We start from the raw sequence: 24,726 nt of genomic DNA, 5'->3' as shown, positions 1-24,726 counted from the left end.
AAAACTCTCAACTATCTATAGTACTCCAAAAATAACTTAAACACTATCTATGTAAACGGTAACAAGGACTCTAATGAGTCGGTGGTGATATACCCGTTCACAATCCAGCCGGAACAGTACGTAGAAAAGAATTCTTATCATAACTACACCAACTTCTACTTATGGTCTTATGGAAGAGGTATAGTGGAGACAGAAATCCAAGAACACAATGGTCACGGACGGAGACCAAATTAAACTCTCGGTATCGCCATACCCAGAAATTTTTTATAAGGAAGCTCCTTTCTCTAGAGCAATTACAAAACATCTACAGATTTAGGAAGTAGTTAAGATGATGAATGTTCACAACATTTTAACAATAATCGCATCACTTTAATCCCAAAATTCAAAAATTATAACCAAGTGAATCAATTTAGACCTAACAACTAATGGAGATTTTATATGATGTGTGCATGGGAAGTCTACTTTCAAAAGTCATGTGGGGCCCACTTCATAGGATGATCGAGACTGTTCATTTGTCCTCCCACAAAGTAAATAGGTTTTACCCCATAGATCATTTCCATATGATGATCCTAACCCTCTGATCTATTGAGGGACTGCCCACTACAGAAATGTCTATAGTTTGGAGGGTTAGTATCATCCTATAAAGATGATCAAATGAACGGTTTGGATCATTCTATGAAGTGGGCCCCACTGTACTTTTTGAAATATACTAGGATTCATGCATGCACATCATATAAAAATCTTATTTGATGTAACATATAAATCATATAAAAAGTAGTTAATAGGATGAGAGTATGAGACTACACCATCAACATTTATGTCTTCTAACCAATCTGATTTTGTTTTAAGTAGATAAATTTTGGATAAAATTCTAATCACACCTGAGAAGTTCTACATGGTTTTAAGAAAGCTTTAAAACTTAAAAAAAAAAGCTAATTTGAGAAAAAAAGAAGCTTTAAGTTACTTCAAAATTTCAAATTTTAGGGCCATTATTTTTTTATGACATAGGGTATCCCCACCCCGATTTTTAGGGCGGAACTATTCCCTACAGATGCACGCAATCAACTTTACAGCCATCAGATAAAACTTATTGAGCAATGCATAAAACTATATAGATTGATTCTATCATGCCTATTTTTCTAATTCATGAGTCATTTCGACATAAAATAATTTTTACTCTGAAGCTCCATTTATTCAACATAAAATAGGTGTAAAACAAATTTTACACTCATTTAAAACTAGGCATAGAATTCGTTTTATGGTCATTTTATATTGACCATAAAATGGGGTCCACGTTTGCGCAGTTTTGGTTGAGTTTTTCCCATACAATGGGGTCGGGTTCTGGTTGATTCTAATTCAAGTTTTAGCAAAAGCTCAACCAGAAGAGACCCAAATTGGACCCCTACTTTTTGGGCATTTCACCGTCTTAAGTAAATGTGATCCGGTCTGTCGATTTGAAACTTGTACACAAATATGGTCCATATCCATCAGACCCACCTTGATCTGATGAGCCTTGCCCATGATCCATAAGGCTTAGTTGAGTTGAGTTGAGTGTATAACAACCTTTATTTGCCCCTCTGGGGCAAATTCCGGGATCCGTCCCTAAGAGCCAGGGCATGGTAACACTGGAGAAAATCCCTCGGGGAAGATCTCATAGTTTCCATGTTGCTTCTGCATGGAGGGGGAGATTGTTTGGGGTTCCACGCAAATGCAAGAGATCCTACAATGGAAAATTGAAGGGGTGTGGAAAGGCTTATGAGGACGTGGGCACCCTCCCCTTAATAGCTAGCTTTTAAAGGTGAGTTCTACCCAGGTCCCATTACTTCTCATGATCTTCCTTATTGCATGTTAGGCTTTACCAGTCATAGTTGTATACGTATACTAACTTTACATGCCTATTTCTTGATGCTAATACTTAGAAGAAGACAGAAGCTAATCAAAACAAACTGAGTTCTGACCTCACCCTGTAAAGCAATTCAGTTGGGAAGCTACAATTTTCATATCTTAAACACACCGAAGAATGATCAGAAATGCTGAATTCATCTTTGATGTAACCTATTCTCTTTCTAATTATGAATTAAAAATGTTGGTTCTGTTAGGAATTCGTGGAACCTCTTCTGAGTAGCACTTTGTCAACTTTTGCACCCTCTGCATTGCTTATGATCAAGGGGAAACATTTTTGGCATGAAAATATTCAAGAAAATACTTCCCAGTCTTACACATGGGATGAAAGAAATTATCAAGGCAAGCAAGTTTCGAGGTAATTTCAATTCATCTTTTTCAGTTCTCTTCCTTTGACATCTTATGCTTGACTTTAACGACTTTCTACTGTTCCTTTAACTGTGTAGCAACAGGTTTTACATGTTTTCATTCATCACCAGAAACCTTGGTAGAAATTCATTCTGTAGAACACGAAATATCGATTGCTTTGGGAAGCAATTTGGGCAATATAGACTTCATAATTTCAATGAAGCCCTGTGTTTAATGAAGAAATCAGGCATCTGCATCATGAGACATGGCTCTTTATATGAGACTGATCCTGCTTATGTGACAAATCAACCCCTATTCCTCAACTCAGCTGTTAGGAGTATGATAAAACTTGCGCCTCATGAATTACTAAAAGTGCTCAAGGAAATTGAGAAAGATTTGGGTCGAACAGATGGGATAAGTTACGGTCCTAGACCGATAGACCTAGACATTTTGTTCTATGGGTGGTTCAAGATTGACTCCGAGGTTCTTATTGTCCCCCATGAACGAATATGGGAGAGGCCGTTTGTAATGGCTCCACTTATAGAACTGTTGGGATCATCCTTAGATAATGATAATGTTTCAAGTTGGCATTCTTTTGCAAGACAAACTGGCGGACTTTTTCGAACTTTGGGACAAGATCAGGGGCGAACCCGTAATTGGAACGCAAGGCTAAAGAAGAGTTTTACCCATAGGAAATCAATGCAAAATGATGAGAATACACTCTACAAAGATGTTTGCAAACAAGTTGCTTCTGATTTATATGCGCGAGTGAGAATATCCCTGCTTGGAGGATTAACATTGATCCCTTGAATTGGATTTTCAAAGAGAATTGAACATAATTTGGAAATTCTCATGGATATACTGAACATTCGAAGATAGATTGTCTTGAAGAGCTATGCTGCTTCGCATTCATCCATCTTGATTGGACACTCTAGAAAGAAGTTTTTGGGTGAGATATGCAGCCGTCCAAATGTGGCCGAGAGAGATCCTGCCACCATTGCAGCTATCATTGTAAGGGTTTTGGGTGGTGCTTACATCATTAGAGTTCACAATGCTACGGATAACTTGGCTGCTGTAAGGGTCTGTGATGCATTTTTTAAGCAAAGAAAATCAGTTATGATGAGGTAAATATTGGTTTTATTGAATTGGATCATGGTCAGCTTGTTTTCTATTTTGAAATGTTTTAAAATCTTACTCATTTAAGATTTGAGTTCCATCATTGGGTTATAATAGCATGGAGATGATACATGAATTTGTGGGAGATATGCTTGGTAATGTAAATCAAGTAGATACTGATGTTGGCAGGATTACTCAGAGTAGTATATGACCCGAACTTAAGGTGTGGGTGCCTAAGTCCTTAGAAGGTACCACAGTCCTTTGAAGCCCTTCCACATCCATTTGCTTTTCCAATGTGGGATCTTTCTCCTTTTCCCCAAGAGATATTCTCCGTCCTCGAGGGTACACCAGGGTTACCACGCTCCGGCTTTGATATTGGGACCCGGGTAGAACTTACTCTTAAAAGCTAGTCGTTGAGGGGAGGGTGCTCAAGTCCTTATAAGCCCTTCCACATCCACACACTTTTCCAATGTGGGATCTTTTTGCTTTCACATGGAACTCCGACGGTATAATTGCAAGCCTAACGCTGTGCTTAGTACAGGAATTATCAGATTTTCAACTATGACTAAAATCAATTTTTCAAAAAGCAAAACTCTTCGTAGCATTGTGTTGAAACTTGAAACAGGCTAAGTAGATTTTAAAATAGCACAAAATATGTGCATTTATTCAAATAACCGAAAAACCAACTTCGGAGTAGAAAATATAACACAAGAAATTTAATTCTACAAAATTTATTGGTTTCTTAAATGATTTAGTTGCTTCCCTCACATAATTATTATAAACGGGGTCTTAAAATTTAAGGCATGTTTGGCTACCATGACTTTTTTTTCCCAAGAATATTAGCTTACCCAATGGTGAGGGATTGTAAGAAAGCTTGAAAAACAAGGAAACAAGAAACTTCACCCACCCAAAATATTAGGACTGCAGATGGTTCGGTCCGGTTCGGTTTAAGGGAATTTCTTAAACCGAACCGATCTCATCGGTTTGGATTTTTTCCAAACCGTAACCGAACCGATTGGCAGTAACCAAACCAAACCGAACCGGTTTTGATTGGTTCGGTTCACGGTTTATCTGTATTTTACCTATAAGTAATGGGCAGTCATAAATAGAAAAAGACATAATGGATTACTATTGGACGAACTGTTTGATTTTCGGGATAATGGACAACTTTGGACCATTTGATTTTGGGGATAATGGACGAACCGTTTGAAGTTTGAAGTTGAACGGCAAAAAATACTAAAAAGAGATATCTGAATCGGTTCGGTTCGGTTTTCATATCAATTGCGGTTCGGTTCGGTTTGGTTTTGTGGATTAATATTTTTTGAAGCGTGAACCGAACCGATTGGATCGGTTTTGTGAAAATCGTAACCGCGACCGAACCGGTAGATATAAAAACCGAACCGAACCAAACCGAATGGCCCGGTTCGGTTCGGTTTATTGGTTTGAGCGGTTTTGTTGTGCAGCCTTACAAAATATGACTGACTTTTTCCTTGTTTTGTAACTTCTCGCCCTCTACTCATTCGTGCCCTTCTCTTGAGTCTCTCCTCTCCCACCCATGCTACCCCACTTTGGCCACTCGAGAAACTAATTTTTCATGAAAAAAAATTCATGGTTGCCAAACATTTGTTTAAATAAAATTTGAATTTTTAGATTTGTCCTTGGGAGATGGAAGCCACTTGAGAGAGAGATTCTTTACTAGTAGATAGTGCTCACAAATCTCATGATAGGTACCCAAAGATTCATATATTGAAAATTGACTTAGTCGGCCACTAAGGCTATAAAGGACTATCTAAATTGCCGCAACTAAGGCTACAAAGGACCATCTAAATTGATTTGTTTATGTCAATAAGCTCTAGGATTACACGCGGGGAGGGGGGATTTATCGATGTAAATTTACAATTAAAATATTTAGATGTACTAATTTTGAACTTTAAGGTTTATTTTATAGGGATTTGCTAAGGTCCATCACAAAAGGGTTTTCGCGGCTGGTCTGTCTCACATCAAACTAGCCACCTCGTGAATGGAGACAAAAGTTGTTTTCATTAACGAGGTGGCTGGTCTGATGTGCGACAGACCAGCCGCAAAACCCTTTTGTGATGGACGCTGGCAATTCCCTATTTTATAAGGTTTAGATTGGATATTGAAGTTTTTTAGTTCGTTCTTTGAGACCCCCAAATAACCGATCTATATAGGCCGCTCGGACTCTCCTATGACGTGGTGAGATCCGAGTCACGCAAGCCTGATCTAGCATGTGTCGCATGAGAACTTCATTGAGGGTTACATGAAGATGGTAAACCACAATAACCTTGATCAGCTAGGTCACCCCACACATTGATTTAAGTGAGTAGTTATAAATAGTTTTAATAAAAAAAAATCTGGATCATTAATCCTTTAAGGGAAATGATATATTCACCCTCTTTTCTTCCCGGGCCACCTCTTTTATTGTATTTATGACTACTCTTTTTACAGTAGAAGGGGGTGGCCCGGGAAGAAAAGGCAGCGCATATATCACTTTCCCTCCTTTAACTGATTTGATTATGAATAGTTATACGTAGCTTTAGAAAGGTTTTAGTGTAATCCCCCCTCAAGTCCAGTCAAGCCTATCACATAGAGGCGTATCAAACATTCTTAGGGAAGATATAAAAATAAGTGTGAGATGGATGGGGATGGTTTTGTCACCACTACCATGTTCAAATCTATCTATCTACTATCTATAATATAAACTAAACGTGTTTCTTTCCATTGGAAAGCTTTTTCTATGGAGAATTTTTAATGGGTGTGGCTCCTCATTTTTTTTTTTGATAGGTAAGAACATTGGACCTAAGGTTGAAAACCAAAGTCTCAACCAATTGAGCTAGAGGTCCATCATTTTGTTTTGATAAGGTGAGACCTATCAATTTACACCCTCAATATTGGGGCCCACAATTTTACACACCATGTTTGGGTATGGTAGGGCCCACCATCTCTACCCAAAATCATGCACACAGTGGGCTCATCACTTTACAGCCATGAGTGGGCCCACTATCTCTACCCAGAATCATGCACAAAGTGGGGCCCACCACTCTAGACCATGAGTGAGCCAACCATCTCCACCCAAATCCATGCACAGGGTTAGTCGTACCATTTTACACACTGTTCAGAGCTCCACTCAAACCTATGCATAGGCGGGAGTCCCTATTTTACATCATATTCTTCATGGGGTCCCACGATCTCCACCCAAGCCCATTATTATTTTTAATCCTAATTAGAGGAATGCTAGACTCAGAGGCGCCCTTGCAAAACAACGGGTAAAGGGCGCCTCCATTGGTCAATATGCATCCTTTGCCCCCTTTTTTTTTTTTTTTGGCAAGGGCGCCTGTGAGTTTAGCATTCCTCTCCTAATTATCCAATTAATAGTCTATAAAAACGATTAGGAACACACAAAAAAACAATTTTTGTCTTTATCACAATGATTGAATGGTTATGATTGTCCCATCCATGGTGGGACCCAACTTAATGAACGATTCAGATCAGGTGACCCACCATCCTTTGAAGTTCAATTTGCATTTTTTTTCTCTGACTTGGCGTCCAAGAGAGAGAAAAAAACAAAGGAGTCTCCTCCAAACCCAACCCAAAAGAAAACCGAAGCCGCCGCTCATTCCAAATCCAAAGTTGAAATTTCTTCAACCCATATTGATGATATGGATTAATTTTGAGGAATTTAACTTCAGATCATAACATTTGAACACACAACCAAATTCTGGGTTTTCTTCCATTACCTATTTGGGAAATGGGTCTTGTTTGTGTCTGTTTTTGAAGGGATTTTTGATACTCATCGATCCAATTCCACATAGAACCAAATTCTGGGTATTCTTCTATTACCAATTTGGGAAATGGGTGTTGTTTTTATCAGTCTTTGAAGGGATTTTAAGGGGTTTTTGATACTCATCAACCCAATTCTCCTATGGATTCTTCTCGCTCTGGAGCTCCATCGTTTGGCCAAACAGAAATAAATTGGGACAAGTATATTTCTTATATTTTTTTTTAAATTGATTTGGCCATTTAATTTATGTGAATCTTTGTTTTATTCATCCTTTGTTATGAATTCTCAGTTGGGTTTTTGTTATTTTGCTGGATCTTCGATTGGTAGATTCAGTTTCTTTTATTTTGGTAGATTTCTTGTATTATATATGTGTATTTATGCTTATATATTTGATAGAAATGGATGTTATTGACATTTTAGTGTTCTTTTTGTCTGGGGTGCTAATTGTTATCCATAATAGATTTGAAGTGATATTACTCTTTCAATCAAATTAACAACTTATATAGTGTGAATAAATGGGAAATAAATGACTTGAGATAATTCCTCTTCTTGTATGATTGACCTAAAGGTTATTAGGTATTGTATCCATGGATAGAACAGGAAGAGATTATGTAAGAGTAAAAAAGTAATATTATTTCATTAATACACTGGTAGGGTCTGCAATAACCCCAGGGCAATACACTAGTATTGTACTCAATTCTTTCTTTAGATTGTTGTAAGCGAGTTTGTCTCGAAAACCCCAGAAGAGAGCTCCTTTTAAGCAAATTGATGAGTAGCATCATAGTTTTGCTGTAATCTGTGAGAAATTTCTTGTAATGATAGATTAAAAACGGGTGGCATGGCTTGCTACCAGCATATGCTGAGTCAAAATAATCCTGCACGTCATTGATTGTTGCGCAGTTCTTGTTTTGGTTCACTATGGTCTGCATTTTTTTTTTTTTGTTTTATAACATTTCAGTTGTTTCGGTCGAAACATTAGGAAAATTCCTTTCCTAGCTATTCCTTTCCAGTCCTATGCGACTTTCTATCAATTGTAGGGATGAAAACCAAAGAAAAAGGCCATTTATGTGTGATTGAACAATGTAGAATGTTGATTGGTATTGGGTTAAGATCTGATATTCTTTGCAAATTAGCTGCCTTAAGGATTCATGACATCTATGAAGCTTTCCACATGGCACTGATAATGGACAAGAACTTGGAACAATTAACTCCTTGAAAGTCTGGGCAAAACGCAGGTAGAAGATTCTTGGAAGCCAAGCGTATGACTAGAGCCACACCCAATACCACTCCCAACACTAGATCCAATGATTTTAGGGCCGTACAAGTCAATGATGTAAAAGGAAAGGGATTTGCGACCAAATTGGCACAAGGTAACAACAAAGAAAGCAAGTGCTTTCGTTGAGTGAAAGCAGGCCACCTTTCCTATAGTTGTCCCACTAGAAATCTAAACCATATGGGAATTGAGGATGACATGAACAATCTGCCCAAAGATCTAGCACGTGTCAAGAGAAAATATGGATGAAGACTTTGATTTGGAGGAAAACAATTCATCAATTAACATAGTAACATGTATGCTGGCATTCCTGGATGTGGAAGTGAAAGAAGATTGGTTACACACTGCCATTTTCAACACCAACATTTTGTGTGGAGAGATAAAGTGTGCCTTCTGATCATTGGCAGAGGAAGAAACATGAATGTTGTCTCACAGAGCACTCTTGACCGCCTAAAGTTAACACCAGAACCACATCCGAGTCTTTATAAGGTCGCATGGGTTGACAAGACCATCATCCCAACAACCCAGCGATGTTTAATTTCTTTCTGTATTGGTGCGTATCAAGACTTTGTATGTTGTTGTGACATTCCCATGAATATTGCGAACATCTTACTCAGAAGGCTTTGGTACTGAAATAGACGGGAAAACACATACTACTTTCTATATAATGGCAAGCAAGTAATACAAAATCCCATGAATGTCAGTGAAATCAAGAAATCTGTGAACGAGACTACAAAGTCTTCAAGTGAAAAGTAACCTCTACACTTGCTTAGTAAGAAACAATTTCAGAATGAGACAAAGGAAAATGGAATTATTTTCTCCTTGATAAACAAAGAGGTTAAGTTATCAAATGATGAACAACAACTAGAATACCTCCAGCAGAGGAAAGCAAAATGTTAATTGGTCTCCTCCCCTTGCCCCCCGACCACTCATCAAGTCATTAAGTTAAACTTCGTTGGATCGTCTTTGAACTCCGTTCTGGCTGTGATCGAACATGCTTTTTGAAATGAAAGAGAGGAGATTGTCTTGGCCTTCTATAGTTCAATTGACATATTGGGTTCAAGTGAAGTGGAGGCTCGAGCTTGTCTTATCGGCTGCAAAATTTTTGTTGAAGATATCATGGATACTTTGTGGGTGGAGGGTGACTCTTTCCACAACATTACTTTGGCTAAATGCCATACTTCAGGCCCGAGGTGACGGCAACTATCATTGATATAATCTTGAACATTTTAAGAGGCATGAAAAAATTTTCCACATATTTCTAGAAGTGTTAATGAGCTTGCGAGTGCTCTCCCTAGAAGTGGCGTCTATAGCTATTTTTTCTATGTGGGGCAATCTCTGGCTCTCTTGGATATATCTTCTTTTTGCAATGATTTTTTTTTTTCTATTATCGTCTCAAAATAAAATAAAATAAAATAATTGGAAAATTATATGACTAAAAGTAGAAAAGGAAATCTTTAAAAATTGTGTTCAATTCAAGAATTTCCTGACAACAGCATTTCCTCCATGCATTTTTTTTTCGGGCAGTGATATCTCCCCCTTCCTCTACCCCCCCCCTCTCTGATGGCTATTTCCACCCCTTTAACAGTTTTCGTTAACTTTTATGAATGGGTGGAGAAGCAACCGTTAACTCCAAAAGCATAAAAGTAAACGAAAACCGTTAGGGGGGAATATCACTCCCCTTTTTTTCTTAAAAAAAATGTTCAATTCAATCCAGCCCTTTGACAACTTATTGTTTTATGTGATGATTTGGTTTTTGGAATTTAACTACTATTGTTGTAGAGAAATTTTAGGGTGTTTGGGCATATTTTTCCTTCAAAAAAAGGCTGGTGGCAAAAGTAAAAGTGGGTTTTGCCACTGTGATGAAAATCATTCGTCTTCTGGCCTTCACAGTGGATGGGTTATAGATTAAAAAAACTTCAGTATGGGACGATTTCAACCTTCCAATTTTTTTAGTCCTTTTTTTATTCACTGTGCGAATTATTCATTTTAGGCCTATAATATGAATGGTTGGTATTGTCCAATGGAGAAGATTTTTGGGGCATGGTCTATCCATGGTGACCAAATTATGAATAGTCTAGATCATTGAAAAAGTGATCTCCACCTGTATTTCTACCCACCACCATATAATTCCTCACTATTATTTTGTCAGCATACTTTGCGTAAACTCATATGATGTTGCAACATTAACTATTGACAATTTAGTGCTTGGATTCTGAGTGTTCTACTGATTTTTTTATCTAATCCCTCCCAACTAAATTGTACCTATATTGTTTGAACCTTTTTACTGCTTGTTGCTGTGCTATTTTGATCTTAAATTGAAGTTTCTACGCTCATACATTTCAACCCAATCCTGCAGGCTTGACAAAACTAAATTTTATGTCGTAGGAGCTGGCCTCTTTACTGGTGTTACCCTCGCCTTATACCCAATCTCCGTTATAAAGACCAGGCTACAAGTTGCTTCAAAAGATGTGGAGAAAAATGCTCTTTCAGTTATCAAAGGCATATTAAGAACAGATGGTGTTCCTGGTCTTTATAGAGGGTTTGGCACAGTCATCACTGGAGCAGTTCCTGCTAGAATTATTTTCCTTACTTCTTTGGAGACCACAAAGGTGGCCACTTTTAGAATGATTGAGCAATTTAACTTCTCTGAACCAACACAGGCAGCTATTGCAAATGGCATTGCTGGCATGACATCATCTCTTCTCGCTCAGGCTGTATTTGTTCCTCTTGATGTGGTATACTTAATTTTTCTTGATGAACATTTTGGCTTTTATAATCTTTTGCTATATCACTGAAGAAGAGTTGAAATGCAATACTCATATTCTTTTTTATCTTTAGGGCTGATACGAACCTGATAATGTGCCCGCTAGTCAGAAATCATCTATGTAAATAAGTTTAGATTCTAATAATGTTGCAATTTCAAAAATTTTGCTTTTACAACCTCTAGAAGATGGAGGGTTTCGATTGTTCGTTTTTTTCTTGCTCAACTTCGTAGGAAACATTTCGTATGTACTTTTAGAGTAATCTAAATGTTAACTATATTGTTGCTGGGGTGCATAATTTCTGTTTGTGGTGGGATTAAGGGTTGATTATTGTAGATCTGCAATGGAAAATATATCATGTTCACAATACTAAAGAAACTGGGAGTTTACCTAAATTTAGAAAGGGAGCTTCTTATCCATTCAGAACAATATGAGCAATATGATCCTCAACTGCCGGTTCCAATGTATTAACTAGGGCTGCTGTGTCTAATTTTCTTTTCCATTTGGGTTCATGACTGACAGAGTTAGTATACTTGTATGGCTTTGGCTAGAAAAGAAGAAAAAATCTATGTTACTGATATTTATCTGCTCGTCGACTTATTTGACTTAAGTTACTGATATGTTATCTGACTATCAATTTTGTCTATTTTGTGATTCTTAAAGTTTTCAATTTGAAACTTGAATTTATTTTGAGGATCTATATGTATAGGAGAGCAGCCAAATAAGCCTTCAGAATCTTATTTTAACTGAAATGAATTTGTATTAGGTTAGCCAGAAATTGATGGTGCAAGGGTACTCAGGTTATGCAAAGTATAATGGTGGACTTGATGTTGCTCGTAAAGTTCTCAAGTCTGATGGCATCCGAGGATTATATAGAGGTTTTGGCTTGTCAGTTATGACCTATTCTCCATCAAGTGCTGTATGGTGGGCAAGTTATGGGTCGAGTCAACGCTTCATCTGGAGGTATGTAACTGGTCCATCTTTTATTTAGTGTTAAATTATATCACATCAAGTGGTTAGATATCACTGGTTCTGAAAAGGATCTCTTTTTAAGTTATGCGTGTACCTGTGACCACATTACTCATGCTCTACCCTTTATATTTTGAAACTGCATTCTGCTATACTTACTGAGAGGCTAGCATTGTTCTTAAGTCTTAACCAAGCATGAAAAAGTTTCTAGGAGTAACTTGAGGCTATTATGTATTAAAGAGGCATGATAAACTGAAGGGCGCGCTTGACAACCCATGTACAAGGGCCCCCATTGGTCCATCTCAACATCGTGCATTTATTAGGGTACGAAAAAAAATGAAAATGACGCAGACAAAGGTTACCATAAATGCACCATGTTATGATCAACCAGTGGGGGAGCTCTTGTAGAAGGTTCCCGCATGATTTCAAATCCGAATGAAATAAGGTTATCTGCTAGTCCGTCTCTTCTTCTATTCTTTCTTCTGATAAATTCATAAGTTCCAAAAATTCAACTTCCACGCCCCAATCAGCCAAGATATCTTCCATAGAAGTGGCTTCCTTGTATGTAACTCTGGAGTATTTGAATCTCCCCCAAACCCAAACCAAGCCAAAAATCTTTGTCAATGAATCAGCTGTCCTTTCAAGGGATATTGGATTTTAGTTAGCCCGGTGCACCATGTTTAAGGAATCACCTTTCATGATCCATCCACCCACATCACAAAACATACTAAGTTTCAGGCCCATATTTAGTGGCTCGGTTTCTGGCACAATAGAATTTGTTCCAACATGTGGACCCGCAAATGGAAGGCAATATTAGTAAAGTAGCGAAACATCTAGGTGCTTTTCTGGAAAGATGCAGACATTTTACATGATATGTTAGGAACATCTGACGTATCCACGTCTCCTCATTGCAAAAGGATAAGGGTTTGAATAACTTGTGTTGCAACACATTTCTGTTTTGTTGGGAAGTTGATTCCTTATTTATCTAACTTTCTTTTAGGACTTTAGATAAGATGGGGTAATTGAGTTGTAATAGGATTAGAAATTTAGGTATTTGTGTTTTAGTGGGAGAAGTTTTGTTAAAAGCCTATAAAACTGGTTGTGCAAGGGCTGCTGGCACGGTTTTGAATATTTTTCCTATTGAATTCGAAGAAAGTTATTTTCTTTCCTCTTGAGGGAAGAGTGATTTTATCCCGCGCGTCGTGGATTCGGCGAGCACCCTTCGTCGATTCGAAGGTTTATTCGATCAGAGCCGGAGGTTGCCGACAATCAACCCCTGACTTGTTCTTCGCGCTTCCGTCTACGCCAACATCTCTCCCTATACCAAAGATATTAGATAATATTTTTTATTGATGTTTGACGCATTTGAACTTCAGGAACAAGGAGAGACATACTATGGTCAAGATTGAACTCCAGAGTGTTATCTTGTGTTGACTGGTAACGGAAAGGGCTGGCCAAAATCCCAACAAACAGCTTAATAAATTTCCAAGACTAAGCATGTAGCTGGTGTCTTTAAGAAAATCTTCGATCCTAAAATAATCTCATCTCCGTAAGCCCTAATGTATAATGGCTTGCATCCAGTCAAAATTTCTCCAAGTGTAGCAAGCGAGAAGACTTAAATCCATTTTACGATTCTATGAGGTTGTTTCAAACCACCGGGTCTATTTTTCCAAATCAGCAGTCATGGGATTAAAACAGATGACAGATTAGTGGAAGAGACTGCTAGAATACTTGGGTGTGGCAGATCTGAGCTGCCTAGCATGTACCTTGGCATCCTTTTGAAGGAAGGTTATCCCCTTCCGACAAGATCGCTATGCGCAGCGGAACAAAAATCGCATAGAATTTTAAAAATTTTCTTTTGATCTTGCTTTTGCCCAAGATCTTAGAATCTAGATTAGTTAATTAAGTTAATCAAACATAAATAAATACCTCTTTGAAGAAGAAATCAAGGAATCACGCTACTTGATCTACTCCTCGAACGGTTGCGATCGTTCTAAACGCCACGGACCCCACAAGTTGAACCGATGGATTCTTTTTCTTTGCTTAGACTATTTTGGATGTGAATAACTCTTATTCACCTATTTAAGGTCTGATCTAATCAGTACCTTTGTTGTAGAGAATAAAGAAATTGATTTGAAGCCTTTCTCTTTGAAACTATTTCAATTGGAAGAGAGATAGAAAGAGAGATGGAAAACTATTTTTCAAAGAGGGGAAGCAAAGGAGAACAAATTTTTTAGTATTCCACACTTGAAATTTCGTTCTCCCCTCTCTCTTTTAGATAAAGTAGAGTTTTGGTTTGATAAATCCTTGTTTCTCTCTCCAAATTCCAATCCAATTGATACTCCTCGAGTGAATGGGACTCTCCCAAACCTTCAAGGCTATGTGGGGACACTAAAGATACATGGGAGAATGTGTATGGAGGCCTTCCTCCAGCCCTTGTGGCCTTATCTCATAAGAGTTGGTGTTGGAAACAAATTGCTTGCTTTGTAGATCCTACAATTTAGCAATTCTTATCCAACAAGGAGTTTGAATGCAACTCAAAATCCTTGAGCAATTGGGACTCTTTTCCCTAGCTCTCCAACTGATTTAGGAGTGTTGTGGGCCCCACAAACCTTATCCAAATGTGTAGTCCTATCCCAATTCCCAATTCCGACTTTTGCAAAACCGGTTTGGGAATAACTATCCTCGTTTGGATTACACATTATTATGATAATTATTAATCAAATTAATAATACATAATAATGCATAATAATTAAATAATTAATTAATAATTTAATCGATTAATAACTTACATCTAATGGGAGTTATTTCGGCTCTAATTTGTCTTCAAAAAATTCTCTTACTGTCTTTTGTTACTTTCCTAACAAAGACATCTGTATATATATATATACATATATATATATATATATAGGAAAGTGTTTCTAGTCGGCCGACTAGATAACGTTATCTAGTCCGTCTGCTAAAAACACAATGGGCCCACATTGTTTGGATGATCTGAAGCAGTCATTTGATAGGCCTTGACATGGATAAGGTGTGCCCAAAAAATCAGCTCCATAGGATCATCCTAACCCTTAGATTTGTGGAGCTAAAAAATAGACAGATTTGTGGAGTTTTATACTCGTCCATTTTAACCTCCACAAATCGTAGGGTTGGGATGATCCTATGGTGCTGATTTTTTGGGCACACCCTATCCATGTCAAGGCCTATCAAATGAATGATTCGGATCACCCAAACAGTGTGGGCCCCCACTGTTTTTTTGGCCGACGGACTAGATAACTTTTCTAGTCGGACGACTAGAAACACTTTCCTTATATATATATATATCAACATATATATATATATATATATATATTTAATTAATATCCACATTAATCTAACAGATCATATCCGTCGGTGCAATTACATAAAATGCGGAACCCTGATCCGTTTGGATGTTACCGGGTCATTCGAGTTGTGAGAGGGATCGTCGCAGGGATCCAACGGTCAATCCTGTAGAACCCTATGGTGGGCCCCACTGCGATCTCGCTCTGTAGTTAAACTACACTCGCATTAGGTCAGTGGCCTCCATCGAGACGTAACCTTGAAGATGACCGTCATATCATCTTACCCCTAATCACATCATGTATGTGCAAGTCCTTTCTTCCTAACCACATCTACTGTGTTGAGTCATACGGGAGGTGGACACCATTTACCCCCTTGGCCCACTCTTGGTATACCATTTTGGTCAAGCGGTGTTCGGCCTCCAAATGCATTTGTAAAATCCTTTGAAAACAATTCAATGTTTCATAAAACTTTCCGATAAACATTTTATCAAATCCGCCTGGCCAGGCTATTTAATAGGCCTACCGCTCTGACAAAATTTTAGATGTCAATCCCTAAATTTTAGGGCGAAGAATTCCTTGTTAAGTATCACTATTGGTCTCGAGGTTTGCTCTAGGATATAACTCTATCCGAATGTGGCTCTAAAAATAAAATCACTATAAGATAGACTAAGACACTAGAACGGACCGGCAGACCAATAAGATCCCTCAGGTCTAAGGACTTGTGAAGGGTCCTGTATGGAAGAACAACTTTATACTTTCTTGTCCACAAGTAGTTCTTTATTTGATCTGGTTCGGTTACGCGATCCAATCGTCGCACCTACTCTTCTTGCTTAGGCTCTATTACCCAGATGACCGAGATAAGTCACCTCACGTCACGTGCATGTAGGCAAGACTGGTGCTAGTTGTATACAGAAAGAGATGTCCAGTCTCTTTCCCAACTAGGAACTATTAAGGCTTGCATAGAACCGAGATGCCATATCTCCTTGCTCTCTTGGATCTGTGAATCCTTTGAGCATGGCATTTCTACTATACTACCTAAGGACGAACATGTGTCAATAAAATAAGCACATCACACACATTCATAAATGTAAATACCCATTCAAGTCATGAAATAAATCTTTATTAATTAGAAAATGTCATTCTACTGGCTTTCCAGGGCATATACTCTAACACATTTATGCGTAGACATGCTGAAAAAGACTCATTGGACCCAATAATAGAGGTTTGAAAGCAAGCTTTCTTCTTAGAAAATGGAGATATTATTATATTTGATCGAATGTTTACCGTTCAAAAAATATTATATTAGTCAAATCAGCTCTCGCAGATCTCCTCATCATTCATGTGTTGTCATTCTTGTGCCCATGTAGTATTCTAGGTCAAATGGTCAGAATTCAGACAGGATTTTTATGGAACGATAGGGAGGAAAATCGCAAATATCAGTTGGCAGCATGGGTTTTGGTTTGTAAACCAGAAACGGAGGTTGGTCTTGAGATAAAAAGACTAAAGGAGATGAACCAAACTCTATTAAGCAAATGACTGGAAGTTTGGGGAGTAGTTGAGTCTTTGGAGATAAATTATTTCAATATGGAGTAGAATGAACGGGATGAAGTCTGCATATATATTAGTGAGAGGTGAAGGTTCATGAATGTGGAAGAGTGTGGTGTCGAGAATCCTATCAAATGGACCGTATTCTGGGTTGGAAAGGGTATAGAGTAAGGTTTTGGGAGGACATCTGGTGTAGTGATTCCTCTCTCAAGACGCTTTTCCCTGCGCTTAAGGAAGCAAAGGTAAGTTCTCAAGTTAACCGAGATGATGCATTTGTATCTTGGACTCCGTCTTTTAGGAGAAGATTTCTGGATTAGGAAGTTGACACAGTTTCTTTTATAATGGAGGTATGTCAATATCTCCATTAAAAAAGACCGTCAGTGTAATCGTCACATGTTTATCATAGACCACTGTACATCATGCAGCAAGGCTAGAGAACCAGTCGATCATATGTTCATCTCGGAGTAGAATATTGTGTAGATTTGTATTATTTGGGTTTTCACTGCAAGACAAATTAACCTTTTGGAAAGATGGTCCGCAGTTCTATGGCAGAAGGGGAAGATCCTATGGAATGTGATACTCCTAGCCACGATTTGGGTTTTATGGAAGGAAAGGAACTCCCATGTCTTAAGAGGATGGGCGAAGAGTTACCATTATGTATTCTTAAAGGTGATAGCCTTAACCATCTCTTTGGTGAGGATATTGCCCATTTTTAGACTTGTATCATCCGATGATTTGTGGTATGGTTGGAAGGAGGTGTGTACTAGTTCTGAGCAGGTGTCATTTATATCCTAGGAATGGAACCTGCCTGCGCAAGGACACCCAAAGCTGAACTTCGATGGGTCCAGTTTGGGTAACCCCTGGCCAGCTGGGATAGGTGGTCTCTGAAGAAATGATAGTGGGTCGACAAGGTGGGCTTACTCGGGCTCAATTGGTACCATAGACTCCAACGGAGTGTTAGGGCGGTCCAGCAAAGTATCGAGTTTGCTAGAGAAGCAGCTGCTTGGATCAAGTGACAGTGGAAGAAGACACCCTCAATGTGATAAGATGGCTCAAGGGGTCACATTCCTTTTCATGTAGATGTGCGCATTACTTTGATGAGATTCAGTACAAAGTGGCTGGCTCTTCCATTTCTTACCAGCATGTCAACTGGTTGGCAAATATTGAAGCCGTTAGACTAGCTAGAGTAGGTCCAAGGACACCTTAGAGGTGTTCGATTTTCTCCCTCCTTGATGGCTCACTATTAGTGTTTATGCCTATGGCTGTATACTTTTTCCTCTTCTTTTTGGGCATAGGTGGAAACCTCTTCCATTGGGAAGTATAAAGATGAGTTTTGATGGAACAAGGGGAATCGGATGAGCAGTAATAAGAGGAATCATAAGAGATGGAAATGGTGAGGTAAGGCTCACCTTTGCTGGTCCCGTGGGAGAACGGAACCCAGTGAGGCAGATCCTTTCGCAGTTAGTCAGAAAGTTAGACTTTGATATCTTTCTTAAGTGAGGATTCGTTTATTGAAGGTATCTTTAAATGTAATTAGATGGTGTACAGAGGGGGAGTGATACCCATGGAAGCTAGCGGATGATTTTGAAGAGATCCTCGAAAGATTAGAGGGTCACTGATTCATTTATGTCACGCAAAGAGAGAGGATAAAAGGGACACTGTTAAAATTAGCTAATGAGGCAGTTTCTTGTCCTAATCTTATCATTAGGGATCATATGCATGATTAGGAAAATCATAGCGTAATTGTAGTTTTTATTCCTAGCCCATGCTGTTTTAATTACATTCTATTAGATCCATGTGTATGTTCTTGGTCTGATCGCCTCAATCCGGTTTTTTTGTTGTAATTTTGAGCTTATCAATGGAATCTGTTGCTATTCAAAAAGAATTTCTCCAGGTGCTCTCATGGTTGGTTTCCGAACTCACTACGTATATTTGAGGTCCTAAAATATTAGACGAGAGACCATATCTTTGGCCCAACCATATATGGTCAGCTAGCATCCAGTTAAATTCCTTTTTCCGACAGTATCATGGTTGGTTTTTCCAACTATTCCAAGTTTTTTCTTCTTTGATTTTTGTCTCTTTCTGACGGGTTTACTGGTTTGTAAACTTATCCCATACGATGTATCATCAAGTAGTGTAGTCCCAGTCCTCAATATAGAAAGAAAAAAAAAACTGCAATGCATGCTATTTGTTTTAAGCTAGTTTGGAAATCAGGCTTCTTTTGCTCAGTAGATTGGGATAGGCCATTGGTACTCTTCAGCTTTAAATTTCTTTCTGTTCACTTATACCCCGTTTCACTGGAGTTCACTTACAGGAACGTTAGAATCATACACTAGTTCCTTATTTGAAGAGTACTATTACTATAGAGCTTATCCTAGTACACTTGTCAGGATGGAAATTGAAATGAGTCCGTGATTAACTATTTTAAAATTGTTCAGTACGTTCACTAAAGTTTTCACTCTTTCCTGTTGGATGTTTTGTTCAGGCTATTAGACTATGACAGTGGTCAGAAGGAATATGTTCCTAGCCAGTCGACAATAGTGATGGTTCAAGCAGGTGGAGGAATTGTGGCGGGCACCGTGGCATCCTGCATCACAACCCCTTTGGACACTATTAAGACTCGGTTACAGGTACTCTTCTCGAAATCAAGTGCACCTCATTTATTTTTTGCCTCAGTTTTTCTTTTTTCCTAGTAGTTTCCTCAGGTATAAACATATAAACTATTTTATATTTTCTACCACAGCAATCACAATAAGTCCAAAAGTTGCTATTGCCTCATTTACAGTTTGGTGTGTCTCCTTTCAATGGTTTTAAGCCCCTAACTATCTTGATGAAATTCAAAGAATTGCCATAGATCTCCTATCTATTTAACACATCTTGAGCTGAGATTTGGTATATTCTTCTCAGGGTTTTTGTTTATCTATTATTAATGTATAGCAATAATGGAGAGTCCATCGATATATTAGAAATGAATTAGATATACAGTTATTATCACTGCTTGTTGATTTTTCGACTTGAATTTTATTTTTGAGTGTTGCAGGTAATGGACAATGAAAATAGAGAACCTGCAAGACAAGTCATCAAAAGCTTGATTGTAGAGGATGGATGGAAGGGTTTATACAGAGGGCTAGGCCCGAGGTTCGTCAGCATGTCAGCCTGGGGAACATCAATGATATTAGCCTATGAATATTTGAGTAAGGAACTCTCTTCTTTCCTCATTGATTATAATACCCGGCGACTTTATGACTTGATTATAATGACCCAGACATGTTTTAATGCTCTTTCTAGTACTCTCTGTCTCTTATGAAGAACCTCAACATAAAATTTGTAGAAATGTAGTAATTACTCTCATTAGAAGGCCATTTTTTAGTCTCTTCCAACATACTTGAATAAAAAACCTCGATGCATTTTTTCTCTCTGAAGCATGAAAAACCTTGATACAATATTTAGGGGTGCAACTTGGGTCGGATCGGGTTGAGCTTTTGCGGAAAAAAAAAAGAATTGGAATCAACGCAAAACTGACCCCATTTATGGTCAAAGCTCAACCTGAACTCCCAAAGATCGACCCAAGTTGCACCCGAAACAATATTGCAATGTTTTCATAATTGCCTTAAGTTCAAACATGTATAATGCTCAAGCTATAGACAATATCTAAATTTCTGATCAACTGTAAAGCCTGATCTTAGCATGGGTACTTAACTCTTGTTTCTTGCAGAGCGGTTGTGTGTTCAAGATTAAGTTTAATCCTAATGGATATTCATTGGCACTCCTATCATTCCGCCCCCCTTGTACCGGAGATTCAAGATTTGAAACTCAAGTTAGCCTTTGCTCAACATATCTGTGCTAGTTCTGAACTTGATCATTTGGTGCTGTGAACCCACAAAACCGTTTATCAAAACAGACGGAAATAGTGCTTCTGCACTCTCCTCTCCATTTTTGAACTGGGGCTCAACGACCGTGCGGGCCCCATTACTTTGGCTGACTGACCACGAATTTGTCGGTTATGTAACAGACAGACCTTTGATGCCTTTCAATCAGTTGCGGTTTTTTTTCTTCCATTGGAGATATCTACAGAACAAATTACTACTTGCAACTTGATACATTATTTTCATTTGAGCTTGTAATAAGTATATATTTATTAGCAAGGAATTCCAATTCTTGCTTGGTATTTGCGTTTGTTCTGTTTGTGCTCTACATTCCATCTGAGGTATAGAATTTTGTGTTGAGCAGAAAATATATGGCAGATATGGGATGCAGTTCAAGAATCTGAAAACTGAAAGAGAATCTCTACAGTTATGGTGAAACTTGCAGCCCTGCTTACTTGCTCCCACTTCAGGGATAGCTATCCCCATGTTGAATAGCCCCATTATTGAAAAACTGTTCTATGGAGAAAATAAAATTTCTAGGATCTAGAATGGTTGCAATTTTCCTAAAAATCCTAGAAAATTTTCAATTTTACCTAAATGCTCAAAAACTTATTTTCTATGGAAATATTTTACCAATAGAAATTGGTCTTGCATCCAAATATCCCCTTGGACCCATTTTGGATTACAAGAAAAACATTTATTGTGGAATTTGTTTTTCTTACGAAAATTTTCTGTTCCACATTTTAGATAGAAATGATATTGGCACAACCATGTTTTAATAATTGCACAAACTCAGCTTGGGGGGCCAATTGTGAAATAAGAGCCTGGGGGAGGAGGAGAGACTTAAGAGGGCACAAGTGCACAGAGCATGAGATATCCCTAAAATTAGTGAAAAAAAAAACTACCTACTTCAAATGGGTGTTTTTTTCCTTAATTTTCAGGGTCTGTTGATGCTCTCCTCACATTCAACTTCTCAATGTCTCATTTTCAGCCCATCACTCACAATTGGCCCAACTAATATTTCATGGAATATTTTTTCATGGTTTTCCAAACATGCCCAAAATAAAATTCCAGGGTCTAGTAGGTTTTCAATTCTTCTTGAAAACAAGCAAAATTTTCGATTTTGGAAGACAAATCATGAAAAGTGAGTGAACCAAATGCTGCAAATTCATTTTACATGGAAAAAAAATTGTATAAAACTTTACATATATCCAAACAGCACCTAAAGGAGCTTGATATCTGCACTTCCTGTTTCAATAACAGCACTTTAATCTTTGATTTACCATTCTCTAATATGCTTTTACAGGATATTACAATTCCCCCAAAAGGCTCTCAATGGCCAATAAGAAAAGTGGTTGATAAAGTCTTGGAATGCAATTATCAAAAGTGAATGTAATTCCTTCATTATATCCAACACCATGAACCAATTTGCAGAACTGTCAGCGTTACAAATTACTGAATCAATCTAGAAACATGTTTATGTGATTTTGTACCTTACATCAATGCTTTGCAGATTATCCCATGAAAAAGACTTACAAAACTATGAAGGAACACAGTATAAACTGAAAGGCAAGAGGGGATAGATCAAACATTACAGACTTTCTGCAACTTGGGTTATTAATTTGTGGTGTAGAACTATATCTACAACCTTAATGTAAGTACTTAAAAAGACTAATACTTTAAAGTATATAAATAGACAGTCTAGTTATCCTATGCTCTTAAGGGCTTCTCCAAAACTGCAGAAAAGAAGAGCTCATCACCTAGCTTATCTGTCTTTGGTACCACTCTCCACATAAGCTTTTTGTAACCCAATTTATTGAACTCTTCTAGATATAACTTTAAGTCTTTCTTTGCACAAAAGAAACGGTCAACCCAGAGGAGCCCGTTGGGCCGGAGGATCCGGTCCCAATCAAACAGGACATACTGAAGAAGCTCTACTCCTATCCACCCATCTAAGAAGAGTGTTGAATGGATGATATCCAGTGTGTTTTCGAAAAATGGCAGTCTCGCACCGACTGAAACATAAAGTGGAAGGAGACCTCTCAGAGCAATCACCTCACTAAAGGGAGCCCCAAGGTTCAGGGTGGCTGATGCAATGGTCACATTCCTCTCCCTCATGATTCCAGCGAAAGTACCAGTTGTTGGGCTGAAATCCAGCCCAAGTCGGATCTCGCCGGGCTTTAATTTTAGTACCTGTTGGATAAAATAGAAATTGATGATGCTAATCCGAGGATTTAAAATTGTTGTATGCAAAAATGAAATGTAAAGAGGCAGATGCACTTATTGTTAACTGTGAACAACCAATTACTCGAAAAGGCACATTTCGCTACCATGAATTTTTTTTCAGGGTTAACTAGTGCCTCCAAGTAGTGAGAAGTGACTAAAAATTAGGAAACAAAAAGCTCTACTCAAAATAGGATCGACTTTTTCCTGATTTTTTAGCCACTTCTCACCCTCATCTCAATTTTGGCTACCAGACATGGCTTAAAAGACAAGAAGTTAAAAAAACAAGAGGGAGATTCTTATTTTGAATCTTCCCTCTAAATTTTTGAATCAAAAATTCCAACAGTACCTCATCGACAGTGAACTCCGCAGAGGTTAATTCGTCTGTGGGGGTCTCCCATCCTCGAATCGAGAGGTTGAAGCAATCAGCACACTTGAAAAAACCCCTTCCACCAGAAATTTCAGTATTCACCAGACAAGAAAAACTTTTGCATTTGTAGTGTGTCCATAGAATTTCAGAATCATTAGGTAGATTCCATAGCGAGGAGTTTATAGGCAATGGCTTAGTGTAATGTGGGGAAGACTTTGAGAAGCATTTCCTCCTCGGCAGCGGGTCGCACCCCGCCACCATAAGCTTCTGAGCTAAATTCCAGTCATCTGGACACAACCCATGAACTTTGTACGCCATAAATCGAGCGAGATCTGTTTTAGAACTAGCACATTCCAATCCAACTGATGGGTGCACTGCTTCAATACCCATGAAGTTTTTTGCACCATGCCTATTGGGCTTGGGTGAAGTATAATTTTGAACTAACTCTGAGTTAAAGATCCTCATTCCTTGTGATCCTTCATCAACCTCATCCTCCCCACTAAAATCATCACCAATTTCCATGCTGCTTGTGTTGTTATGTTCAATAGGAGCATCTCTATAAAGGTGGGATAGATTATCAGCAAGTTTGTCTAAGCCTACGGCGATGCGGAGTATTTGATCAGCATATTTTGCCACACTCTTTGAATCTTTCCTTTCTGTATGTAGCTGCTCTAGCAAAATGCCTACTTGGGTCTGTAGATTGGATATGTGGTGGTGGATAGAGGAAGGTAGAAGAATCTGGTCATGGGTAGTGGTGAAGATTTTGTAGGGGTAAATAATATTGCTAGTGATGATGATTAGTGAGAGTAGTATTATGAGAAAGAGAGGATAAAACAGTATGGGAAGAGGGCTTGGCAGGCATCTTGAGAGCTTGGAATTTGCTTGTTTCTGCATCTTGAAAAAGGTGTTTCTGCCTTTCATTCCTTGAAATTTATCAGATGGGTTGTATTAGTTACTTAACTGTTGACTTTGGAAGCAACTTCATGTTATTTTATTGCGTCTTTCTATCTTAGAGTCTCCCAAGGCACCCCAAGTTTGTATTTTATGATTTTCTCTGCATAGATATCAATGGGGTTCTTTAGTTTTAAATTTAGCTTTATTGAGTTGAATTACTTTACAATCTTTTTCCTGGAAATATGTCCCTCCACATCTCGGAATGAATTTGCCAAGATACCCATGTGGCAAGGAGCAATTTTGGGGCACACACTTTTAAAAGAGTTTGAA

General features: G+C 38.2%; 2 protein-coding genes and 1 pseudogene across 2 annotated transcripts; 2 read left to right on the top strand and 1 right to left on the bottom strand.

Moving 5' to 3' along the window:
- Nucleotides 1-1,616: 1,616 nt before the first annotated feature.
- Nucleotides 1,617-3,022, top strand: LOC143850109 (folate synthesis bifunctional protein, mitochondrial-like; annotated as a pseudogene).
- A 3,906-nt stretch (nucleotides 3,023-6,928) lies between these two features.
- LOC143849952 (uncharacterized) lies at nucleotides 6,929-21,211 on the top strand. The gene is made up of 6 exons (XM_077359269.1): nucleotides 6,929-7,368; nucleotides 10,801-11,179; nucleotides 11,973-12,169; nucleotides 19,529-19,673; nucleotides 20,084-20,237; nucleotides 20,759-21,211. Exons 1-6 carry the CDS (start codon nucleotides 7,310-7,312, stop codon nucleotides 20,779-20,781), a joined length of 957 nt encoding a protein of 318 aa, XP_077215384.1. The 5' UTR covers nucleotides 6,929-7,309; the 3' UTR covers nucleotides 20,782-21,211.
- A 1,295-nt stretch (nucleotides 21,212-22,506) lies between these two features.
- Nucleotides 22,507-24,497, bottom strand: LOC143851561 (putative methyltransferase At1g29790). Its single transcript, XM_077361028.1, has 2 exons — nucleotides 23,482-24,497; nucleotides 22,507-23,102 (listed from the first exon to the last, which is right to left on the bottom strand). Exons 1-2 carry the CDS (start codon nucleotides 24,421-24,423, stop codon nucleotides 22,620-22,622), a joined length of 1,425 nt encoding a protein of 474 aa, XP_077217143.1. The 5' UTR covers nucleotides 24,424-24,497; the 3' UTR covers nucleotides 22,507-22,619.
- Between the last annotated feature and the right edge of the window lie 229 nt (nucleotides 24,498-24,726).

The sequence above is a fragment of the Tasmannia lanceolata genome, unplaced genomic scaffold (genome assembly GCF_043159265.1).
Source record: "Tasmannia lanceolata isolate RefF3 unplaced genomic scaffold, GAP_Taslan_0.1 ptg000018l, whole genome shotgun sequence".
NCBI lineage: Eukaryota > Viridiplantae > Streptophyta > Magnoliopsida > Canellales > Winteraceae > Tasmannia > Tasmannia lanceolata.
This window is presented reverse-complemented; position numbering and strand designations above follow the sequence as displayed.

Bases quoted from the DNA above. Each gene is read 5' to 3' on its own strand.
- LOC143851561 (XM_077361028.1), bottom strand. From the start codon at position 24,423: ATGAAAGGCAGAAACACCTTTTTCAAGATGCAGAAACAAGCAAATTCC. The intron at 23,103-23,481 runs GTACTGTTGGAA...TTTATCCAACAG, and splicing joins CGGAGTTCACTGTCGATGAG to GTACTAAAATTAAAGCCCGG.
- LOC143849952 (XM_077359269.1), top strand. From the start codon at position 7,310: ATGGATTCTTCTCGCTCTGGAGCTCCATCGTTTGGCCAAACAGAAATA. The intron at 11,180-11,972 runs GTATACTTAATT...AATTTGTATTAG, and splicing joins TATTTGTTCCTCTTGATGTG to GTTAGCCAGAAATTGATGGT. The intron at 19,674-20,083 runs GTACTCTTCTCG...TGAGTGTTGCAG, and splicing joins CTATTAAGACTCGGTTACAG to GTAATGGACAATGAAAATAG.